The following is a 23450-nucleotide window of genomic DNA, read 5'->3' as shown; positions in this document are numbered from 1 at the left end:
GGGGGAAGATGAAGTCGTCTCCAAGAACAGCAGTGTGGCATTAGCAAAGGGTTCCAGGTTGTCTGATCAGTTTCCCTTTCCTGGTCCACGTACAGGAAGAATATGGTTCAACAGCAGCCACAGATTTTTAGAAGATGCCCACAAGGCCGCAGCAGTGGTCAGTAGCGAAGTGGTTAATCTTCCTCGCGTAAGAACAGAGCGGAGCACTTAAAACGCAAGACTTACTTGACACTCAGCTTAGCTTCATAATGACTTAGAGTTTGGTCGATTAGTACTTAAAAGTACACACTGTTTACAGCTATTGGTATTTCGATAGATGCGTAAATGTCTGAGCGTTGAAAGTTTAGTAAACTTCAGTTCTTCGGAGCAAAACATCGACGTAATGAAATCTTCAATTTCTCTGGCTTTTTTTCAGCGTCCCAACGCAATTAAGAAGAGCTAAGGCATAGAACAACACTCCTTTAAAAAAGTAGTCAACCACCTTATTAATTAGCTCACACTTACACTAGATACTTTTTAATGTAAAAGACTCACCTAACTTTCGAAAAGCACACCGAAAGACACATGACGATTAATAAAAGTGACTCTGTTTCAGGATTATTTGGCCTGTACACACGAATATGCGAATCAGTCGTGACTTTCCAAAAACCGTTCCTGTGTGTTCATACCAGTTGTGATTTATTTGTCTTTAGTCGTGTGGTCAAACGAAAAACACTGAAGCAGTTCCTTCTCAGAGCTTCCGTGGCTTTCGAGTACTGTAGAGGATCCTTACGCTCAGTTGGGTAAAAACCAAGTAGCGGAGGAATACTGATCGGACATAGCCTCATTCTAGTGGAACATTGAATTTTCTGCTCACTTCAGCCCCACATGTACTAAGATTGGAACGAGACAGAGAAGGTCAGCATGACCCCTGCACAAGCATCACAGGTAAATCTGTGTTTTCCTATCTCTATCTCTTTTTCTACTCTTGATAAAAACTGAATTTCCAAAGTGACATTATTGTTTCAAGGCCAGGCGATCCCAACTGCAAGCTGCTTCACACTCTGCTGAGGACAAAAGCCATTTTTGAGTCAGCGCCATATCCAAACAGAATTCTAAACGACTCGGTCCTCATCACCTACGGTGGAGCTGAAGACACTGACAAACTCCGTGATTCTAGAAAGGAAAAAGGAGGAAACACTTTTGTTTGGAGTTTGGACAGCTACCATTTTGCAAGCATGGAATCAAATCCCTCTGTACAAGCATCTCTGATAGGCTGTTTACGTTTTTTGTTTGTTTGTTTGTTATTTTAAGAAAGTCGTCAACAAGGTAAAGATCAGTTTAGGATCTGGAGGTCCCTCTGTCCCAAGTCTTTACCTTCCTATTCATTCTGGTCAGTGTGTTCACTGGCTATTCTGATGGCTGAATGTTTACATGACTCTCTCCAGGGATTCTGGAAAGAGGATGAAGGAAAGATTTCTGAGAAATGCTCCCGCCTAGCTTAGGTTAGGGAGGGTATGAAATGCACTGTCCGGCCTACGGATAAGTGGACAATGAAACTGCTGGGTTCTAGGTCTCTGTGTACACCTGTGTGTGTGTGTGTGTGTGTGTGTGTGTGTGTGTGTGTGCGTGTGTGTGCACGTGGAGTGTTTCTACAGCATTGCGGAATTGACTCTGTACGCTATAAAATGCTAAGAGTGGAATTGCTCGGTCAACGCCTATGTGAATGTTTCTTTTTGCTCGATCTTGTCAATATGCTCTACAAACAGGTGGTAGCAATTAGCGTTTCCACCCACTGCATCGGGGAGTACGTGTTTTTGCACACCTTGCTGCCGGTGTCCGGAACTCCACCCACAGAGGTCACTCCTGATTGAGTCCTGGTAACGCAATCAATCAGTCAAGAGGCGAGGAAGCCCAGGACCAATCACTGCTGGTCATCAGGGCGCGGCTCACAGCCCGGGAGCGGGGCGTGCCGGCTTTATAAGGACGGGAGTCCCGCGCTGAGGCTTCCTTCTACCTCGGACAGCGCTTCGCGGCGGTTCTTCCAGGCGGCGGCTCCGCACCCCCAAGCAAAAGCAGCAGGTCAGCCCGGCGGCGGTCGGCGAGGACCCGCGTGCCCAGACCGAGCTGCTCGCTGTACTGAGGACAGAGCTGCGGCCCAAGCAGCGACGCCCGCCCAGCTGCGCCGACGAGGCTGCGCCCGGGACGGCCATGGCAGCCGACGGGGCGCTGCACGCCGTGGTCAAGCTGCAGGCGCGCCTGGCTGCCCACTCCGATCCCAAGAAGCTGGCAAAATATCTGAAGAAACTCTCCGCCTTGCCAGTGACAGCACACTCCCTGGCGGAGACTGGAGTCCGCAAGACGGTCAAGCGCTTGCGCACACACCAGCACGTGGGCAGCTTGGCCAGGGACTTAGCCGCCCAGTGGAAGAAGTTGCTGGTCGTGGCGCGGGACACCCGGCCTGAACAACTGGCCTTGGAGGAGAGCCGTTCCCGAAAGCGCCCCAGGGAGGAGTTTCCGAAGGAGCCGAAGGTGCAGGGCGCCTGCCCAGAAAGCCACGGAGCCTCCGAGAGCCCATCCGACGGCACGGAGCGCGGACACAGAAAGCACAGGAGACTCTCGCAGCTCCAAACACCTCCCAAGGGGTCTCCCGGTGGCGACAGGAGAGGCGGGAGCACCAAGCGCTACACAGTTGCACTGGCTTCCTCCTCAGACTGGGCGTCTTCCGGCGATGGCCACATCCGGATCCGTCTGTCCCTTGCCGGTCCTCACCAGATGTGCGTGGACCATTGCGTGCCCCCGGAGGAGGAGGGCCCCGAGCCCGCTGTTCTCCGCCAGAAGCCTGGAAAAGGCCACGCTGATGCCCCTCAGGGCAGTCCGGGACTCCGTCAAGAGGGACACCTGGGCAAACCCCGGGGGCAAGGGGCCGTCGTGAGCCCAAGCCCGGCGCAGGTATCTTCCCACAGGCAGAAAGGCCCGGCGGGGGCTGGGGACGACGAGATGTTCCCTGCTGGATTCAGCCAGAAATCCCACAAGGCTTTCTCCCCAGAGGAAGGTCCAAGGGCCATCTCGGGGGACAGTACCAAGGACAAACCGCCCTCTAGGCGGGCCAGGAGAGAGAAGGCATCGGAGCTCGGTTGCGTTCCCTCTCTACCCGCCTTGGACGCTGCTCGGGACAACCACCTAGAGGAGAAGAGGGACAAAGACTCTGACGAACCCAAAGCAGACGAAACAAAGAAGCCAAGCCCAGAAAGCTTAGACACAGGAGAGGGCGCAGGAGGCCTGCTGCCCACGGTGCCAGGCAAGCTTTCCAACAAGCTCAGCACTCGAGAAGGGATACGCAGACCTTCCACCTGGGAGAGCTCCCTCCCTGAAGAGGAGGAGTTGGCAGATATGGAGGCTGACTCTGAGCAGCCTGCTGTGCCCTTTGAGGCATACTCCACCTATGGCCGGCCTTGGAAGGGAAAGGAAAGGACGGTGAAAACTCTGGCCACTACTCTGAGAGTCAAAGACCTTCACGAGACGGACTCTAAACGCACTCGTGAAAATGGGAGCCTGCTTCCCAGACTAGCCAAGGTGCAGGAAAATGAGACAGAGGAGCCGCCACCGCCCGGAGCGCACGTAGCCAAGCTGAAAAGGGTCCCCACCGACGCCCCGCCGGTGCTGCCAGACCTCCCGTTACCCGGGATGCGGGCCAGTGACAGGGCACTGTCTGTCCTTGAACTGATGTCCTCCTTCCCGCCAGAGATACACGCACTCCCTTCCCCCCAGCAAGAAGAAGAGGGTGGATTTCCTACGGGACGCAGAAGGAACTCGAAGATGCCGGTGTACTCGGGCCCCAGGAGCGCCGGCCTGCCTAGAACCGTGACTGCGTGTGAGCGGCGGGTGTGGGCCCTCGGGACCAGCGTCCCTGCTGTCCGGGAAGCGGGGGGAGACCCGTGTCCTGCTCCGGAGCCCGCGTGGAAGGGGTGCACGCCCGATCAGCCAGGTCGCACCATCGAGAAATACAATCCCACACTAGCGAAAGAAACGGGCCACTTATGGAAAAGGCGCTGTCAACGAGACTTTAAGGAAGCCCGGCCGGAGGAGCACGAGTCGTGGCGGGAGATGTACCTGCGGCTCCGGGAGGCCCGAGAGCGGCGGCTCCGGCTGGTGACGATGAAGATCCGCTCTGCACGCGCCGAGAGGCCCAGAGGCCGACAGACACAGATGATCTTCTTCCACTCTGTGCTCGACAAGCCTTGTGAGGTTCCCAGGAGGCAGGAAAAGCCTGCCTCGGGAGGAGCGGCCATCCCCGATAAAGCCGAGGTGCAGCCGGCCCCACGCCCACAGGAGAGCAGCCGGCCCCCCTCCAGCAGCACCGGTGGCCACAGCCGCTTTCACCCGCTCCCTGCGAGGCCCCCCTCCTGCGGCCCCAGCACCAGGAAAGCCGCCGCCAAGAAAGTAGCCCCGCTCATGGCCAAGACGATCCGAGATTACAGGAACACATACTCCCGCCGATGAGCCGAGGACTCGCATTGGACAGAGAACTCGGGGGGCGGTGGGGTGGTTGGGAAGGAATTCAAAGGCGATTCGAGTCGGGGAATGGGACTTGCAAAGGACACTGGCGTCTTTCGTTGGTGGGACCTCCTGGATCTGAATCCTGCAGTTTTCACGCGTTGCACCTGGGACGCTGCCGCCCTGCTTGGTGGACGCTTCAGAATCCCCAAGCTCTGAATCCTCAGTCTCGCAGCAGGTTTTAACACCAATTGCACTGAGGATGTTAACTAGCCTCTTTGGAAAGAAGGACAGAGTTTTAACCAATCCATATCGTCCCCAGATCGTGTTCCTATTTGTAAATAAAATGATATACAAGAGATTGGCCGTCTCTCTCTCCTTTGTCCATCCTGGAGCAGATAAGGCTTTCTTGGACTCAATCCTAGAGTCCTCAAAGTAGTCCCCCCTCCCCTCCCCCCTTGCGTGCAGTTTCGCGTTCCCAGTTTCAGTTTTCCTCTGTCCACCAAGGTCCCAAAATATCAAATGGAAAATTTCAGAAACGAACAAGGCAGAAATTTGAAGTTGCAGGCTCTTCAGAGCAGTGCGATGAAATCTCGCATGCGCAGCCTGCCTGGCCGGGACGTGAGTCATCCCTTTGTGCTACACGTCCACGCCCTAGATGCTCCCGGGCCACTGCTCACTTAGTAACCATCTCCGTTTTCAGACCGACTGTCGCCACATTGCAGAGCTTGCGTTTAAGTCACACTTCTTTTCCTTCGTAATGGCCACCGAGTGCAAGAGGAGTGATGCGGGCAATTCGCATATGCCAAAGAGAAGCCGTAAAGGGCTTCCTTTACCCGAAAAGGTGAAAAGTCCTGGACTTCATAAGGAAAGGGGAAAATCATATGTGAGGGTTGCAAAGATCTCCCATGAAAGCAAGTCTTCCTTCTGCGAAGCTGTGAAGAAGGAAAGGAAACTTCGTGCCGTCGCACATCCAACTGCGATCCTTTCGGCCTCGCTGCACGATGGCTGCTTGGTTAGGATGGAAATGGCATTCGATTTGCGGGTGGAAGAAACGAAAAGAAACGTGCTCCCTTTGACGGCAACTGGGTTTGCTACTATCTGTGGCTTTATGTATCCACCGGCGTCTTGAAACGTCTATCCTGGACGTCAGGGACACCTGTTCACGGACACAGATGCACACATGCGCGCGCACACGCATAGAGGCAGGTGTGTTTGTGGGATAAAATCCTACAAGTGAAATCGCTCTATCAAAGAATATGAATATATTTTTCATACATGCAAGTTTAGTAGAAGGGATTTGTGGAAATAAATGAAAAAGACGCAAGCAAAAACAAACAGACTGTTTAGAAAACGCTCGCTGTACATATACATAGAAAGCAAGGGAGTCAGAAACCATCGGTCGCATTTGGCAAACTCAAAGGTAGGCGGGGGAGTAGCAAAGTTCTCTATCAAAAAGGAAGGAGGGTTCCGGGTATTTTCGGATTGGAGGTTGTTGACTTGGGGAAGCTGTAAGCAGGCTAACTGGAAGCAGAGCATCTGACGCGATTGGTTTTGAGAGCATATTTGGCTTTCTCTAGTTGGTCTTGACTTGGACACTGGGGCCAAAATTCCCAAGCTGGCATTGCTGACCCGATCCTGACTGGTGTGTGCCAACTGCTGCAGTGGTTGTGATTGGGCTTCCTGGACTGATTGCCGTAGAGGCTGTAGTTTGCTTTTCTGGGCTGGTGGCTCCAGGGGTTGTGGTTTGGCTTCCCGAGCTTCTCTGTGGTTTTTGCCCTTTACCCGTTTATACATTCAGCCTCTCACTCTACAAGTGATATGGATGTGTCTAAGGATACACTTTTAAATATATACATACATTTTAAATTTTACAGGCTTACTTGTATAGCGTTTGTATTAATTTCTACATCTACAAGCAATCTAGGATAATCTGTTCCAACACAGCAGGTTGTTAATGTTTCGAACTATATTAATAGGTCCCAAATTTCACCACATTGTCTTTTATTTTCATCTTCATGGTGGTGAGCATCTTCTCCTGTATTCAAGAGTCGCTTGTTTTGGGGGGTCGGGGAGCCACGTTTTCCTATGTGTTCCCCATTTCTCTCCTAAGTCGTTGGTCTTTTTTCACATTGGTGTGTGGGAGCTCATTGGATATAAAGGAAATTGTATGAGTTGAATGTTCTACGAGTTGTAAATATCTCTCCCAGCTCAATCTTTTGACTTTCTCTTTCATTCCTTTTTATTTTTATGTAGTCCCATTCTTCAGTATTTTAAAATCCCAGGAGTTCCCCTCATCCGTTGGATGTAAATATCAGGCCCCCCATCGGATGTCCGAAACCTCGGACAGTACCATCTATTGCAACATGCTCCTGTCCATGTCTTCCACCCACAAATTTAATGTCTTTTTCATCTTCACTAAACATTGTTGCCTAGACTGTGGCCAAAATCTTTGCAGTTTGAGGTGCGACAGCGAAACCAGCATGAATTTCTTTGAACTTCTTCACAATCTCACAGACACAACATTTGTTCTGACAGTACATCTCAGTAACCTCAGCATATAATTTTTTTCCCTTTCCTTACTAAGTAGAGAACTTTCACCTTTTCGCCTAAAGGAAGCACTTTATGGCTTCTATTTGACATATCCGAATTCCCAGCATGACCGCTCTTGTGCGTTGTGGCCATTATTAAGTAAAATACGGCGACTCGGACGCAAACACCGCGATAGGGTGACAGTTGATTTGATCACCAGGATGGCCTCCCAGTCACGAGCGGGCAGGGAGGGTGTACAGGTGGACACACTGGAAAAAGGAATGCTTACGGTATGGAGCGGGGCCATGTGAGGTTTTGTCACACTCCAGAGAACGGCTCGCAATTTAAAACCTCTGAACGGTTTATTTCTGTAATTGTTCATCTGATATTTTCACACCACATTGGACTGCAGGCAACTGATATTAAGGAGAGGAAAACCACAAATAAGGGAGGACTACAGTATTCATAGATGCGCATAGGTGGCCATGCCATTGGAAGCCATTGTTCCTACGGACATTTGCCTACTTCTACGATGCTAGGACACCAAGCACTGTCGACAACCTCAAGGTGCTGAGGGCACAAAAGTTGGAATTCTAGGCCCAGCAAGATTGAGGACCCTGGTCTGGGCCCTGTCCTAGGAATAAATACAGACAACAAGTTAAGTTGCCCAACCTCTGCTACCCATTGCCTATGCGGCCCAGAAAACCCTCAGTCCCTGAAACGGGATTCAGATATTCCTGGACTGCCGGGCCTCACTCCAGGCGCAAGGCAGAAACAAACCTAAATCACCTCTGTGAGAGGATACCATCATCCTTCATCTCAGATTATTTCTAAAAATAAAGTCTCAATTACACTGCCTGGCACACATGCCAACTTAAGAACAACACAGAGAAGTATGAGGAATAACAAACAATTGAGACAGATCCATGGGGGACTCAACGTACTGAAACTATCGCAACACTTTCGAAAAACTATTTTAGTTAATACCATTTACGATAGTATCCAGAAGACAAATAGTTATAGAAGTATTCAATAAAAGATGTGTAAGAGCTCTGACCTGACAAGGACACTGAAAGCATTAGAACAGCCCAATCCCATTCATTAATATACTCACAAATCCAAAGCAAACTAGGAGCAAATTGAATCAGTGATACGTAATATTCAAGTTCAGTGTGTCTTAGGACTGAGGCAAGGTTGGTTTAGGGTTAGTGAATCACGTGATACAGTCAGTGTGCCACATTGCAAAATAAAGAAATTAGGTCATCATTTCCAAAAGTGCAGAGAAGTGATTCATAAAATGTACAACCTATCGTTGATATTTTTTAAAAAGTAAAAGGAAAGACAAGGACAGGAAACAAAAACCCCGGACAACGTAGGAATAGAAGACAACTGCCTTGACCTGACAAAACGATCTCTACGAAAAACCTGCAGGAAACATAAGACTGACTAATGAAATGCCAAAAGCTTTCCCTTCAAGATTGGGAAAAAGACAATAATGCCTCTTATCCCCACTTCTACGCAACATCTTATTAACGTTGCTGTGATTTGAATGCTTGTCCCCTCCAAAGGTCACGTGGAAGCTTGATCCCCAATGTAGCAGCGTTGAAGGTGGGGTCTTTAAGAGGTGATTGAATCATGAGGGCTATGCCCTCTTGAGTGAATTAATACCATCACGGATGGATGAGTTGGTGGATGGATGGGTTATCACCCGAGTGGCAGCACCAGCTTTATCAGGAGAGAAAGAAGCATATTAGCTCGCTTTGGTCACCCGCACCCTGTGATAAACTGCATTGCCTCGGGTCACTCGGCACATCCCCATCAAGAAGAAGGCCCTCACCAGACAAGCCCATTGAACCTCGGACTTCCCAGCCTCCAAAACTGGACAAACTAAACTCTGTTTCTCTAGATAGACCCAGTTTCGGGTATTCTCTTGTAAACGACAGAGAACTGACTAACACGGAGGTCCTAAGTAGTAAGATTAGACAAGAAAAACAAATACGTGGTGTAAGAATTTTTAAAAAGAGAGAAAGAAGGGAAGAAAGAATTATCCCTGTCTTTGTGCACGGATAATGGAATTACATGTTGAGAAAAGTTCGAAGGCTTCAAACATAAACTGTGAGGATCAGTAAATGAAGTTGCCAATGTTGCTAAAGTAAGATCAGTGACAAAGGCCGGTTGTAAATCTACAAATCGGTAATAAATATAAAACGAAGTAAAAACCAAGAAACCATTTACAAAGCCCTTTACAGTGCCATGAAAACCTAGAAGAGGAGGAGTGGGTGGGGGGAAGATGAAGTCGTCTCCAAGAACAGCAGTGTGGCATTAGCAAAGGGTTCCAAGTTGTCTGATCAGTTTCCCTTTCCTGGTCCACGTACAGGAAGAATATGGTTCAACAGCAGCCACAGATTTTTAGAAGATGCCCACAAGGCCGCAGCAGTGGTCAGTAGCGAAGTGGTTAATCTTCCTCGCGTAAGAACAGAGCGGAGCACTTAAAACGCAAGACTTACTTAACACTCAGCTTAGCTTCATAATGACTTAGAGTTTGGTCGATTAGTACTTAAAAGTACACACTGTTTACAGCTATTGGTATTTCGATAGATGCGTAAATGTCTGAGCGTTGAAAGTTTAGTAAACTTCAGTTCTTCGGAGCAAAACATCGACGTAATGAAATCTTCAATTTCTCTGGCTTTTTTTCAGCGTCCCAACGCAATTAAGAAGAGCTAAGGCATAGAACAACACTCCTTTAAAAAAGTAGTCAACCACCTTATTAATTAGCTCACACTTACACTAGATACTTTTTAATGTAAAAGACTCACCTAACTTTCGAAAAGCACACCGAAAGACACATGACGATTAATAAAAGTGACTCTGTTTCAGGATTATTTGGCCTGTACACACGAATATGCGAATCAGTCGTGACTTTCCAAAAACCGTTCCTGTGTGTTCATACCAGTTGTGATTTATTTGTCTTTAGTCGTGTGGTCAAACGAAAAACACTGAAGCAGTTCCTTCTCAGAGCTTCCGTGGCTTTCGAGTACTGTAGAGGATCCTTACGCTCAGTTGGGTAAAAACCAAGTAGCGGAGGAATACTGATCGGACATAGCCTCATTCTAGTGGAACATTGAATTTTCTGCTCACTTCAGCCCCACATGTACTAAGATTGGAACGAGACAGAGAAGGTCAGCATGACCCCTGCACAAGCATCACAGGTAAATCTGTGTTTTCCTATCTCTATCTCTTTTTCTACTCTTGATAAAAACTGAATTTCCAAAGTGACATTATTGTTTCAAGGCCAGGCGATCCCAAGTGCAAGCTGCTTCACACTCTGCTGAGGACAAAAGCCATTTTTGAGTCAGCGCCATATCCAAACAGAATTCTAAACGACTCGGTCCTCATCACCTACGGTGGAGCTGAAGACACTGACAAACTCCGTGATTCTAGAAAGGAAAAAGGAGGAAACACTTTTGTTTGGAGTTTGGACAGCTACCATTTTGCAAGCATGGAATCAAATCCCTCTGTACAAGCATCTCTGATAGGCTGTTTACGTTTCTTGTTTGTTTGCTTGTTATTTTAAGAAAGTCGTCAACAAGGTAAAGATCAGTTTAGGATCTGGAGGTCCCTCTGTCCCAAGTCTTTACCTTCCTATTCATTCTGGTCAGTGTGTTCACTGGCTATTCTGATGGCTGAATGTTTACATGACTCTCTCCAGGGATTCTGGAAAGAGGATGAAGGAAAGATTTCTGAGAAATGCTCCCGCCTAGCTTAGGTTAGGGAGGGTATGAAATGCACTGTCCGGCCTACGGATAAGTGGACAATGAAACTGCTGGGTTCTAGGTCTCTGTGTACACCTGTGTGTGTGTGTGTGTGTGTGTGTGTGTGTGTGTGTGTGTGTGTGTGTGTGTGTGCGTGTGTGTGCACGTGGAGTGTTTCTACAGCATTGCGGAATTGACTCTGTACGCTATAAAATGCTAAGAGTGGAATTGCTCGGTCAACGCCTATGTGAATTTTTCTTTTCGCTCGATCTTGTCAATATGCTCTACAAACAGGTGGTAGCAATTAGCGTTTCCACCCACTGCATCGGGGAGTACGTGTTTTCGCACACCTTGCTGCCGGTGTCCGGAACTCCACCCACAGAGGTCACTCCTGATTGAGTCCTGGTAAGGCAATCAATCAGTCAAGAGGCGAGGAAGCCCAGGACCAATCACTGCTGGTCATCAGGGCGCGGCTCACAGCCCGGGAGCGGGGCGTGCCGGCTTTATAAGGACGGGAGTCCCGCGCTGAGGCTTCCTTCTACCTCGGACAGCGCTTCGCGGCGGTTCTTCCAGGCGGCGGCTCCGCACCCCCAAGCAAAAGCAGCAGGTCAGCCCGGCGGCGGTCGGCGAGGACCCGCGTGCCCAGACCGAGCTGCTCGCTGTACTGAGGACAGAGCTGCGGCCCAAGCAGCGACGCCCGCCCAGCTGCGCCGACGAGGCTGCGCCCGGGACGGCCATGGCAGCCGACGGGGCGCTGCACGCCGTGGTCAAGCTGCAGGCGCGCCTGGCTGCCCACTCCGATCCCAAGAAGCTGGCGAAATACCTGAAGAAACTCTCCGCCTTGCCAGTGACAGCACACTCCCTGGCGGAGACTGGAGTCCGCAAGACGGTCAAGCGCTTGCGCACACACCAGCACGTGGGCAGCTTGGCCAGGGACTTAGCCGCCCAGTGGAAGAAGTTGCTGGTCGTGGCGCGGGACACCCGGCCTGAACAACTGGCCTTGGAGGAGAGCCGTTCCCGAAAGCGCCCCAGGGAGGAGTTTCCGAAGGAGCCGAAGGTGCAGGGCGCCTGCCCAGAAAGCCACGGAGCCTCCGAGAGCCCATCCGACGGCACGGAGCGCGGACACAGAAAGCACAGGAGACTCTCGCAGCTCCAAACACCTCCCAAGGGGTCTCCCGGTGGCGACAGGAGAGGCGGGAGCACCAAGCGCTACACAGTTGCACTGGCTTCCTCCTCAGACTGGGCGTCTTCCGGCGATGGCCACATCCGGATCCGTCTGTCCCTTGCCGGTCCTCACCAGATGTGCGTGGACCATTGCGTGCCCCCGGAGGAGGAGGGCCCCGAGCCCGCTGTTCTCCGCCAGAAGCCTGGAAAAGGCCACGCTGATGCCCCTCAGGGCAGTCCGGGACTCCGTCAAGAGGGACACCTGGGCAAACCCCGGGGGCAAGGGGCCGTCGTGAGCCCAAGCCCGGCGCAGGTATCTTCCCACAGGCAGAAAGGCCCGGCGGGGGCTGGGGACGACGAGATGTTCCCTGCTGGATTCAGCCAGAAATCCCACAAGGCCTTCTCCCCAGAGGAAGGTCCAAGGGCCATCTCGGGGGACAGTACCAAGGACAAACCGCCCTCTAGGCGGGCCAGGAGAGAGAAGGCATCGGAGCTCGGTTGCGTTCCCTCTCTACCCGCCTTGGACGCTGCTCGGGACAACCACCTAGAGGAGAAGAGGGACAAAGACTCTGACGAACCCAAAGCAGACGAAACAAAGAAGCCAAGCCCAGAAAGCTTAGACACAGGAGAGGGCGCAGGAGGCCTGCTGCCCACGGTGCCAGGCAAGCTTTCCAACAAGCTCAGCACTCGAGAAGGGATACGCAGACCTTCCACCTGGGAGAGCTCCCTCCCTGAAGAGGAGGAGTTGGCAGATATGGAGGCTGACTCTGAGCAGCCTGCTGTGCCCTTTGAGGCATACTCCACCTATGGCCGGCCTTGGAAGGGAAAGGAAAGGACGGTGAAAACTCTGGCCACTACTCTGAGAGTCAAAGACCTTCACGAGACGGACTCTAAACGCACTCGTGAAAATGGGAGCCTGCTTCCCAGACTAGCCAAGGTGCAGGAAAATGAGACAGAGGAGCCGCCACCGCCCGGAGCGCACGTAGCCAAGCTGAAAAGGGTCCCCACCGACGCCCCGCCGGTGCTGCCAGACCTCCCGTTACCCGGGATGCGGGCCAGTGACAGGGCACTGTCTGTCCTTGAACTGATGTCCTCCTTCCCGCCAGAGATACACGCACTCCCTTCCCCCCAGCAAGAAGAAGAGGGTGGATTTCCTACGGGACGCAGAAGGAACTCGAAGATGCCGGTGTACTCGGGCCCCAGGAGCGCCGGCCTGCCTAGAACCGTGACTGCGTGTGAGCGGCGGGTGTGGGCCCTCGGGACCAGCGTCCCTGCTGTCCGGGAAGCGGGGGGAGACCCGTGTCCTGCTCCGGAGCCCGCGTGGAAGGGGTGCACGCCCGATCAGCCAGGTCGCACCATCGAGAAATACAATCCCACACTAGCGAAAGAAACGGGCCACTTATGGAAAAGGCGCTGTCAACGAGACTTTAAGGAAGCCCGGCCGGAGGAGCACGAGTCGTGGCGGGAGATGTACCTGCGGCTCCGGGAGGCCCGAGAGCGGCGGCTCCGGCTGGTGACGATGAAGATCCGCTCTGCACGCGCCGAGAGGCCCAGAGGCCGACAGACACAGATGATCTTCTTCCACTCTGTGCTCGACAAGCCTTGTGAGGTTCCCAGGAGGCAGGAAAAGCCTGCCTCGGGAGGAGCGGCCATCCCCGATAAAGCCGAGGTGCAGCCGGCCCCACGCCCACAGGAGAGCAGCCGGCCCCCCTCCAGCAGCACCGGTGGCCACAGCCGCTTTCACCCGCTCCCTGCGAGGCCCCCCTCCTGCGGCCCCAGCACCAGGAAAGCCGCCGCCAAGAAAGTAGCCCCGCTCATGGCCAAGACGATCCGAGATTACAGGAACACATACTCCCGCCGATGAGCCGAGGACTCGCATTGGACAGAGAACTCGGGGGGCGGTGGGGTGGTTGGGAAGGAATTCAAAGGCGATTCGAGTCGGGGAATGGGACTTGCAAAGGACACTGGCGTCTTTCGTTGGTGGGACCTCCTGGATCTGAATCCTGCAGTTTTCACGCGCTGCACCTGGGACGCTGCCGCCCTGCTTGGTGGACGCTTCAGAATCCCCAAGCTCTGAATCCTCAGTCTCGCAGCAGGTTTTAACACCAATTGCACTGAGGATGTTAACTAGCCTCTTTGGAAAGAAGGACAGAGTTTTAACCAATCCATATCGTCCCCAGATCGTGTTCATATTTGTAAATAAAATGATATACAAGAGATTGGCCGTCTCTCTCTCCTTTGTCCATCCTGGAGCAGATAAGGCTTTCTTGGACTCAATCCTAGAGTCCTCAAAGTAGTCCCCCCCTCCCCTCCCCCCTTGCGTGCAGTTTCGCGTTCCCAGTTTCAGTTTTCCTCTGTCCACCAAGGTCCCAAAATATCAAATGGAAAATTTCAGAAACGAACAAGGCAGAAATTTGAAGTTGCAGGCTCTTCAGAGCAGTGCGATGAAATCTCGCATGCGCAGCCTGCCTGGCCGGGACGTGAGTCATCCCTTTGTGCTACACGTCCACGCCCTAGATGCTCCCGGGCCACTGCTCACTTAGTAACCATCTCCGTTTTCAGACCGACTGTCGCCACATTGCAGAGCTTGCGTTTAAGTCACACTTCTTTTCCTTCGTAATGGCCACCGAGTGCAAGAGGAGTGATGCGGGCAATTCGCATATGCCAAAGAGAAGCCGTAAAGGGCTTCCTTTACCCGAAAAGGTGAAAAGTCCTGGACTTCATAAGGAAAGGGGAAAATCATATGTGAGGGTTGCAAAGATCTCCCATGAAAGCAAGTCTTCCTTCTGCGAAGCTGTGAAGAAGGAAAGGAAACTTCGTGCCGTCGCACATCCAACTGCGATCCTTTCGGCCTCGCTGCACGATGGCTGCTTGGTTAGGATGGAAATGGCATTCGATTTGCGGGTGGAAGAAACGAAAAGAAACGTGCTCCCTTTGACGGCAACTGGGTTTGCTACTATCTGTGGCTTTATGTATCCACCGGCGTCTTGAAACGTCTATCCTGGACGTCAGGGACACCTGTTCACGGACACAGATGCACACATGCGCGCGCACACGCATAGAGGCAGGTGTGTTTGTGGGATAAAATCCTACAAGTGAAATCGCTCTATCAAAGAATATGAATATATTTTTCATACATGCAAGTTTAGTAGAAGGGATTTGTGGAAATAAATGAAAAAGACGCAAGCAAAAACAAACAGACTGTTTAGAAAACGCTCGCTGTACATATACATAGAAAGCAAGGGAGTCAGAAACCATCGGTCGCATTTGGCAAACTCAAAGGTAGGCGGGGGAGTAGCAAAGTTCTCTATCAAAAAGGAAGGAGGGTTCCGGGTATTTTCGGATTGGAGGTTGTTGACTTGGGGAAGCTGTAAGCAGGCTAACTGGAAGCAGAGCATCTGACGCGATTGGTTTTGAGAGCATATTTGGCTTTCTCTAGTTGGTCTTGACTTGGACACTGGGGCCAAAATTCCCAAGCTGGCATTGCTGACCCGATCCTGACTGGTGTGTGCCAACTGCTGCAGTGGTTGTGATTGGGCTTCCTGGACTGATTGCCGTAGAGGCTGTAGTTTGCTTTTCTGGGCTGGTGGCTCCAGGGGTTGTGGTTTGGCTTCCCGAGCTTCTCTGTGGTTTTTGCCCTTTACCCGTTTATACATTCAGCCTCTCACTCTACAAGTGATATGGATGTGTCTAAGGATACACTTTTAAATATATACATACATTTTAAATTTTACAGGCTTACTTGTATAGCGTTTGTATTAATTTCTACATCTACAAGCAATCTAGGATAATCTGTTCCAACACAGCAGGTTGTTAATGTTTCGAACTATATTAATAGGTCCCAAATTTCACCACATTGTCTTTTATTTTCATCTTCATGGTGGTGAGCATCTTCTCCTGTATTCAAGAGTCGCTTGTTTTGGGGGGTCGGGGAGCCACGTTTTCCTATGTGTTCCCCATTTCTCTCCTAAGTCGTTGGTCTTTTTTCACATTGGTGTGTGGGAGCTCATTGGATATAAAGGAAATTGTATGAGTTGAATGTTCTACGAGTTGTAAATATCTCTCCCAGCTCAATCTTTTGACTTTCTCTTTCATTCCTTTTTATTTTTATGTAGTCCCATTCTTCAGTATTTTAAAATCCCAGGAGTTCCCCTCATCCGTTGGATGTAAATATCAGGCCCCCCATCGGATGTCCGAAACCTCGGACAGTACCATCTATTGCAACATGCTCCTGTCCATGTCTTCCACCCACAAATTTAATGTCTTTTTCATCTTCACTAAACATTGTTGCCTAGACTGTGGCCAAAATCTTTGCAGTTTGAGGTGCGACAGCGAAACCAGCATGAATTTCTTTGAACTTCTTCACAATCTCACAGACACAACATTTGTTCTGACAGTACATCTCAGTAACCTCAGCATATAATTTTTTTCCCTTTCCTTACTAAGTAGAGAACTTTCACCTTTTCGCCTAAAGGAAGCACTTTATGGCTTCTATTTGACATATCCGAATTCCCAGCATGACCGCTCTTGTGCGTTGTGGCCATTATTAAGTAAAATACGGCGACTCGGACGCAAACACCGCGATAGGGTGACAGTTGATTTGATCACCAGGATGGCCTCCCAGTCACGAGCGGGCAGGGAGGGTGTACAGGTGGACACACTGGAAAAAGGAATGCTTACGGTATGGAGCGGGGCCATGTGAGGTTTTGTCACACTCCAGAGAACGGCTCGCAATTTAAAACCTCTGAACGGTTTATTTCTGTAATTGTTCATCTGATATTTTCACACCACATTGGACTGCAGGCAACTGATATTAAGGAGAGGAAAACCACAAATAAGGGAGGACTACAGTATTCATAGATGCGCATAGGTGGCCATGCCATTGGAAGCCATTGTTCCTACGGACATTTGCCTACTTCTACGATGCTAGGACACCAAGCACTGTCGACAACCTCAAGGTGCTGAGGGCACAAAAGTTGGAATTCTAGGCCCAGCAAGATTGAGGACCCTGGTCTGGGCCCTGTCCTAGGAATAAATACAGACAACAAGTTAAGTTGCCCAACCTCTGCTACCCATTGCCTATGCGGCCCAGAAAACCCTCAGTCCCTGAAACGGGATTCAGATATTCCTGGACTGCCGGGCCTCGCTCCAGGCGCAAGGCAGAAACAAACCTAAATCACCTCTGTGAGAGGATACCATCATCCTTCATCTCAGATTATTTCTAAAAATAAAGTCTCAATTACACTGCCTGGCACACATGCCAACTTAAGAACAACACAGAGAAGTATGAGGAATAACAAACAATTGAGACAGATCCATGGGGGACTCAACGTACTGAAACTATCGCAACACTTTCGAAAAACTATTTTAGTTAATACCATTTACGATAGTATCCAGAAGACAAATAGTTATAGAAGTATTCAATAAAAGATGTGTAAGAGCTCTGACCTGACAAGGACACTGAAAGCATTAGAACAGCCCAATCCCATTCATTAATATACTCACAAATCCAAAGCAAACTAGGAGCAAATTGAATCAGTGATACGTAATATTCAAGTTCAGTGTGTCTTAGGACTGAGGCAAGGTTGGTTTAGGGTTAGTGAATCACGTGATACAGTCAGTGTGCCACATTGCAAAATAAAGAAATTAGGTCATCATTTCCAAAAGTGCAGAGAAGTGATTCATAAAATGTACAACCTATCGTTGATATTTTTTAAAAAGTAAAAGGAAAGACAAGGACAGGAAACAAAAACCCCGGACAACGTAGGAATAGAAGACAACTGCCTTGACCTGACAAAACGATCTCTACGAAAAACCTGCAGGAAACATAAGACTGACTAATGAAATGCCAAAAGCTTTCCCTTCAAGATTGGGAAAAAGACAATAATGCCTCTTATCCCCACTTCTACGCAACATCTTATTAACGTTGCTGTGATTTGAATGCTTGTCCCCTCCAAAGGTCACGTGGAAGCTTGATCCCCAATGTAGCAGCGTTGAAGGTGGGGTCTTTAAGAGGTGATTGAATCATGAGGGCTATGCCCTCTTGAGTGAATTAATACCATCACGGATGGATGAGTTGGTGGATGGATGGGTTATCACCCGAGTGGCAGCACCAGCTTTATCAGGAGAGAAAGAAGCATATTAGCTCGCTTTGGTCACCCGCACCCTGTGATAAACTGCATTGCCTCGGGTCACTCGGCACATCCCCATCAAGAAGAAGGCCCTCACCAGACAAGCCCATTGAACCTCGGACTTCCCAGCCTCCAAAACTGGACAAACTAAACTCTGTTTCTCTAGATAGACCCAGTTTCGGGTATTCTCTTGTAAACGACAGAGAACTGACTAACACGGAGGTCCTAAGTAGTAAGATGAGACAAGAAAAACAAATACGTGGTGTAAGAATTTTTAAAAAGAGAGAAGGAAGGGAAGAAAGAATTATCCCTGTCTTTGTGCACGGATAATGGAATTACATGTTGAGAAAAGTTCGAAGGCTTCAAACATAAACTGTGAGGATCAGTAAATGAAGTTGCCAATGTTGCTAAAGTAAGATCAGTGACAAAGGCCGGTTGTAAATCTACAAATCGGTAATAAATATAAAACGAAGTAAAAACCAAGAAACCATTTACAAAGCCCTTTACAGTGCCATGAAAACCTAGAAGAGGAGGAGTGGGTGGGGGGAAGATGAAGTCGTCTCCAAGAACAGCAGTGTGGCATTAGCAAAGGGTTCCAGGTTGTCTGATCAGTTTCCCTTTCCTGGTCCACGTACAGGAAGAATATGGTTCAACAGCAGCCACAGATTTTTAGAAGATGCCCACAAGGCCGCAGCAGTGGTCAGTAGCGAAGTGGTTAATCTTCCTCGCGTAAGAACAGAGCGGAGCACTTAAAACGCAAGACTTACTTGACACTCAGCTTAGCTTCATAATGACTTAGAGTTTGGTCGATTAGTACTTAAAAGTACACACTGTTTACAGCTATTGGTATTTCGATAGATGCGTAAATGTCTGAGCGTTGAAAGCTTAGTAAACTTCAGTTCTTCGGAGCAAAACATTGACGTAATGAAATCTTCAATTTCTCTGGCTTTTTTTCAGCGTCCCAACGCAATTAAGAAGAGCTGAGGCATAGAACAACACTCCTTTAAAAAAGTAGTCAACCACCTTATTAATTAGCTCACACTTACACTAGATACTTTTTAATGTAAAAGACTCACCTAACTTTCGAAAAGCACACCGAAAGACACATGACGATTAATAAAAGTGACTCTGTTTCAGGATTATTTGGCCTGTACACACGAATATGCGAATCAGTCGTGACTTTCCAAAAACCGTTCCTGTGTGTTCATACCAGTTGTGATTTATTTGTCTTTAGTCGTGTGGTCAAACGAAAAACACTGAAGCAGTTCCTTCTCAGAGCTTCCGTGGCTTTCGAGTACTGTAGAGGATCCTTACGCTCAGTTGGGTAAAAACCAAGTAGCGGAGGAATACTGATCGGACATAGCCTCATTCTAGTGGAACATTGAATTTTCTGCTCACTTCAGCCCCACATGTACTAAGATTGGAACGAGACAGAGAAGGTCAGCATGACCCCTGCACAAGCATCACAGGTAAATCTGTGTTTTCCTATCTCTATCTCTTTTTCTACTCTTGATAAAAACTGAATTTCCAAAGTGACATTATTGTTTCAAGGCCAGGCGATCCCAAGTGCAAGCTGCTTCACACTCTGCTGAGGACAAAAGCCATTTTTGAGTCAGCGCCATATCCAAACAGAATTCTAAACGACTCGGTCCTCATCACCTACGGTGGAGCTGAAGACACTGACAAACTCCGTGATTCTAGAAAGGAAAAAGGAGGAAACACTTTTGTTTGGAGTTTGGACAGCTACCATTTTGCAAGCATGGAATCAAATCCCTCTGTACAAGCATCTCTGATAGGCTGTTTACGTTTCTTGTTTGTTTGCTTGTTATTTTAAGAAAGTCGTCAACAAGGTAAAGATCAGTTTAGGATCTGGAGGTCCCTCTGTCCCAAGTCTTTACCTTCCTATTCATTCTGGTCAGTGTGTTCACTGGCTATTCTGATGGCTGAATGTTTACATGACTCTCTCCAGGGATTCTGGAAAGAGGATGAAGGAAAGATTTCTGAGAAATGCTCCCGCCTAGCTTAGGTTAGGGAGGGTATGAAATGCACTGTCCGGCCTACGGATAAGTGGACAATGAAACTGCTGGGTTCTAGGTCTCTGTGTACACCTGTGTGTGTGTGTGTGTGTGTGTGTGTGTGTGTGTGTGTGTGCGTGTGTGTGCACGTGGAGTGTTTCTACAGCATTGCGGAATTGACTCTGTACGCTATAAAATGCTAAGAGTGGAATTGCTCGGTCAACGCCTATGTGAATTTTTCTTTTCGCTCGATCTTGTCAATATGCTCTACAAACAGGTGGTAGCAATTAGCGTTTCCACCCACTGCATCGGGGAGTACGTGTTTTCGCACACCTTGCTGCCGGTGTCCGGAACTCCACCCACAGAGGTCACTCCTGATTGAGTCCTGGTAACGCAATCAATCAGTCAAGAGGCGAGGAAGCCCAGGACCAATCACTGCTGGTCATCAGGGCGCGGCTCACAGCCCGGGAGCGGGGCGTGCCGGCTTTATAAGGACGGGAGTCCCGCGCTGAGGCTTCCTTCTACCTCGGACAGCGCTTCGCGGCGGTTCTTCCAGGCGGCGGCTCCGCACCCCCAAGCAAAAGCAGCAGGTCAGCCCGGCGGCGGTCGGCGAGGACCCGCGTGCCCAGGCCGAGCTGCTCGCTGTACTGAGGACAGAGCTGCGGCCCAAGCAGCGACGCCCGCCCAGCTGCGCCGACGAGGCTGCGCCCGGGACGGCCATGGCAGCCGACGGGGCGCTGCACGCCGTGGTCAAGCTGCAGGCGCGCCTGGCTGCCCACTCCGATCCCAAGAAGCTGGCGAAATACCTGAAGAAACTCTCCGCCTTGCCAGTGACAGCACACTCCCTGGCGGAGACTGGAGTCCGCAAGACGGTCAAGCGCTTGCGCACACACCAGCACGTGGGCAGCTTGGCCAGGGACTTAGCCGCCCAGTGGAAGAAGTTGCTGGTCGTGGCGCGGGACACCCGGCCTGAACAACTGGCCTTGGAGGAGAGCCGTTCCCGAAAGCGCCCCAGGGAGGAGTTTCCGAAGGAGCCGAAGGTGCAGGGCGCCTGCCCAGAAAGCCACGGAGCCTCCGAGAGCCCATCCGACGGCACGGAGCGCGGACACAGAAAGCACAGGAGACTCTCGCAGCTCCAAACACCTCCCAAGGGGTCTCCCGGTGGCGACAGGAGAGGCGGGAGCACCAAGCGCTACACAGTTGCACTGGCTTCCTCCTCAGACTGGGCGTCTTCCGGCGATGGCCACATCCGGATCCGTCTGTCCCTTGCCGGTCCTCACCAGATGTGCGTGGACCATTGCGTGCCCCCGGAGGAGGAGGGCCCCGAGCCCGCTGTTCTCCGCCAGAAGCCTGGAAAAGGCCACGCTGATGCCCCTCAGGGCAGTCCGGGACTCCGTCAAGAGGGACACCTGGGCAAACCCCGGGGGCAAGGGGCCGTCGTGAGCCCAAGCCCGGCGCAGGTATCTTCCCACAGGCAGAAAGGCCCGGCGGGGGCTGGGGACGACGAGATGTTCCCTGCTGGATTCAGCCAGAAATCCCACAAGGCCTTCTCCCCAGAGGAAGGTCCAAGGGCCATCTCGGGGGACAGTACCAAGGACAAACCGCCCTCTAGGCGGGCCAGGAGAGAGAAGGCATCGGAGCTCGGTTGCGTTCCCTCTCTACCCGCCTTGGACGCTGCTCGGGACAACCACCTAGAGGAGAAGAGGGACAAAGACTCTGACGAACCCAAAGCAGACGAAACAAAGAAGCCAAGCCCAGAAAGCTTAGACACAGGAGAGGGCGCAGGAGGCCTGCTGCCCACGGTGCCAGGCAAGCTTTCCAACAAGCTCAGCACTCGAGAAGGGATACGCAGACCTTCCACCTGGGAGAGCTCCCTCCCTGAAGAGGAGGAGTTGGCAGATATGGAGGCTGACTCTGAGCAGCCTGCTGTGCCCTTTGAGGCATACTCCACCTATGGCCGGCCTTGGAAGGGAAAGGAAAGGACGGTGAAAACTCTGGCCACTACTCTGAGAGTCAAAGACCTTCACGAGACGGACTCTAAACGCACTCGTGAAAATGGGAGCCTGCTTCCCAGACTAGCCAAGGTGCAGGAAAATGAGACAGAGGAGCCGCCACCGCCCGGAGCGCACGTAGCCAAGCTGAAAAGGGTCCCCACCGACGCCCCGCCGGTGCTGCCAGACCTCCCGTTACCCGGGATGCGGGCCAGTGACAGGGCACTGTCTGTCCTTGAACTGATGTCCTCCTTCCCGCCAGAGATACACGCACTCCCTTCCCCCCAGCAAGAAGAAGAGGGTGGATTTCCTACGGGACGCAGAAGGAACTCGAAGATGCCGGTGTACTCGGGCCCCAGGAGCGCCGGCCTGCCTAGAACCGTGACTGCGTGTGAGCGGCGGGTGTGGGCCCTCGGGACCAGCGTCCCTGCTGTCCGGGAAGCGGGGGGAGACCCGTGTCCTGCTCCGGAGCCCGCGTGGAAGGGGTGCACGCCCGATCAGCCAGGTCGCACCATCGAGAAATACAATCCCACACTAGCGAAAGAAACGGGCCACTTATGGAAAAGGCGCTGTCAACGAGACTTTAAGGAAGCCCGGCCGGAGGAGCACGAGTCGTGGCGGGAGATGTACCTGCGGCTCCGGGAGGCCCGAGAGCGGCGGCTCCGGCTGGTGACGATGAAGATCCGCTCTGCACGCGCCGAGAGGCCCAGAGGCCGACAGACACAGATGATCTTCTTCCACTCTGTGCTCGACAAGCCTTGTGAGGTTCCCAGGAGGCAGGAAAAGCCTGCCTCGGGAGGAGCGGCCATCCCCGATAAAGCCGAGGTGCAGCCGGCCCCACGCCCACAGGAGAGCAGCCGGCCCCCCTCCAGCAGCACCGGTGGCCACAGCCGCTTTCACCCGCTCCCTGCGAGGCCCCCCTCCTGCGGCCCCAGCACCAGGAAAGCCGCCGCCAAGAAAGTAGCCCCGCTCATGGCCAAGACGATCCGAGATTACAGGAACACATACTCCCGCCGATGAGCCGAGGACTCGCATTGGACAGAGAACTCGGGGGGCGGTGGGGTGGTTGGGAAGGAATTCAAAGGCGATTCGAGTCGGGGAATGGGACTTGCAAAGGACACTGGCGTCTTTCGTTGGTGGGACCTCCTGGATCTGAATCCTGCAGTTTTCACGCGCTGCACCTGGGACGCTGCCGCCCTGCTTGGTGGACGCTTCAGAATCCCCAAGCTCTGAATCCTCAGTCTCGCAGCAGGTTTTAACACCAATTGCACTGAGGATGTTAACTAGCCTCTTTGGAAAGAAGGACAGAGTTTTAACCAATCCATATCGTCCCCAGATCGTGTTCATATTTGTAAATAAAATGATATACAAGAGATTGGCCGTCTCTCT

The 23450-nt window shown here is 51.2% G+C and overlaps 1 protein-coding gene and 3 non-coding genes across 4 annotated transcripts; all 4 read left to right on the top strand.

The window, feature by feature from the left end:
* Window positions 1-850: 850 nt before the first annotated feature.
* LOC134362282 (U6 spliceosomal RNA) lies at window positions 851-955 on the top strand. Its single transcript, XR_010021559.1, has one exon. It is a non-coding gene; the product is annotated as a U6 spliceosomal RNA (small nuclear RNA).
* A 9185-nt stretch (window positions 956-10140) lies between these two features.
* LOC134362281 (U6 spliceosomal RNA) lies at window positions 10141-10245 on the top strand. Its single transcript, XR_010021558.1, has one exon. It is a non-coding gene; the product is annotated as a U6 spliceosomal RNA (small nuclear RNA).
* Window positions 10246-14368: 4123 nt separating this feature from the next.
* LOC134361641 (elongin-A-like) lies at window positions 14369-23081 on the top strand. Its single transcript, XM_063076657.1, has 3 exons — window positions 14369-14404; window positions 14487-14601; window positions 20605-23081. The coding sequence occupies exons 1-3, from the start codon at window positions 14369-14371 to the stop codon at window positions 23079-23081; spliced, it is 2628 nt and encodes an 875-aa protein (XP_062932727.1).
* Window positions 19448-19552, top strand: LOC134362280 (U6 spliceosomal RNA). Its single transcript, XR_010021557.1, has one exon. It is a non-coding gene; the product is annotated as a U6 spliceosomal RNA (small nuclear RNA).
* Window positions 23082-23450: the final 369 nt, after the last annotated feature.

Source organism: Cynocephalus volans, chromosome 13 (genome assembly GCF_027409185.1).
Source record: "Cynocephalus volans isolate mCynVol1 chromosome 13, mCynVol1.pri, whole genome shotgun sequence".
NCBI classification, from domain to species: Eukaryota; Metazoa; Chordata; class Mammalia; order Dermoptera; family Cynocephalidae; genus Cynocephalus; species Cynocephalus volans.
This window is presented reverse-complemented; position numbering and strand designations above follow the sequence as displayed.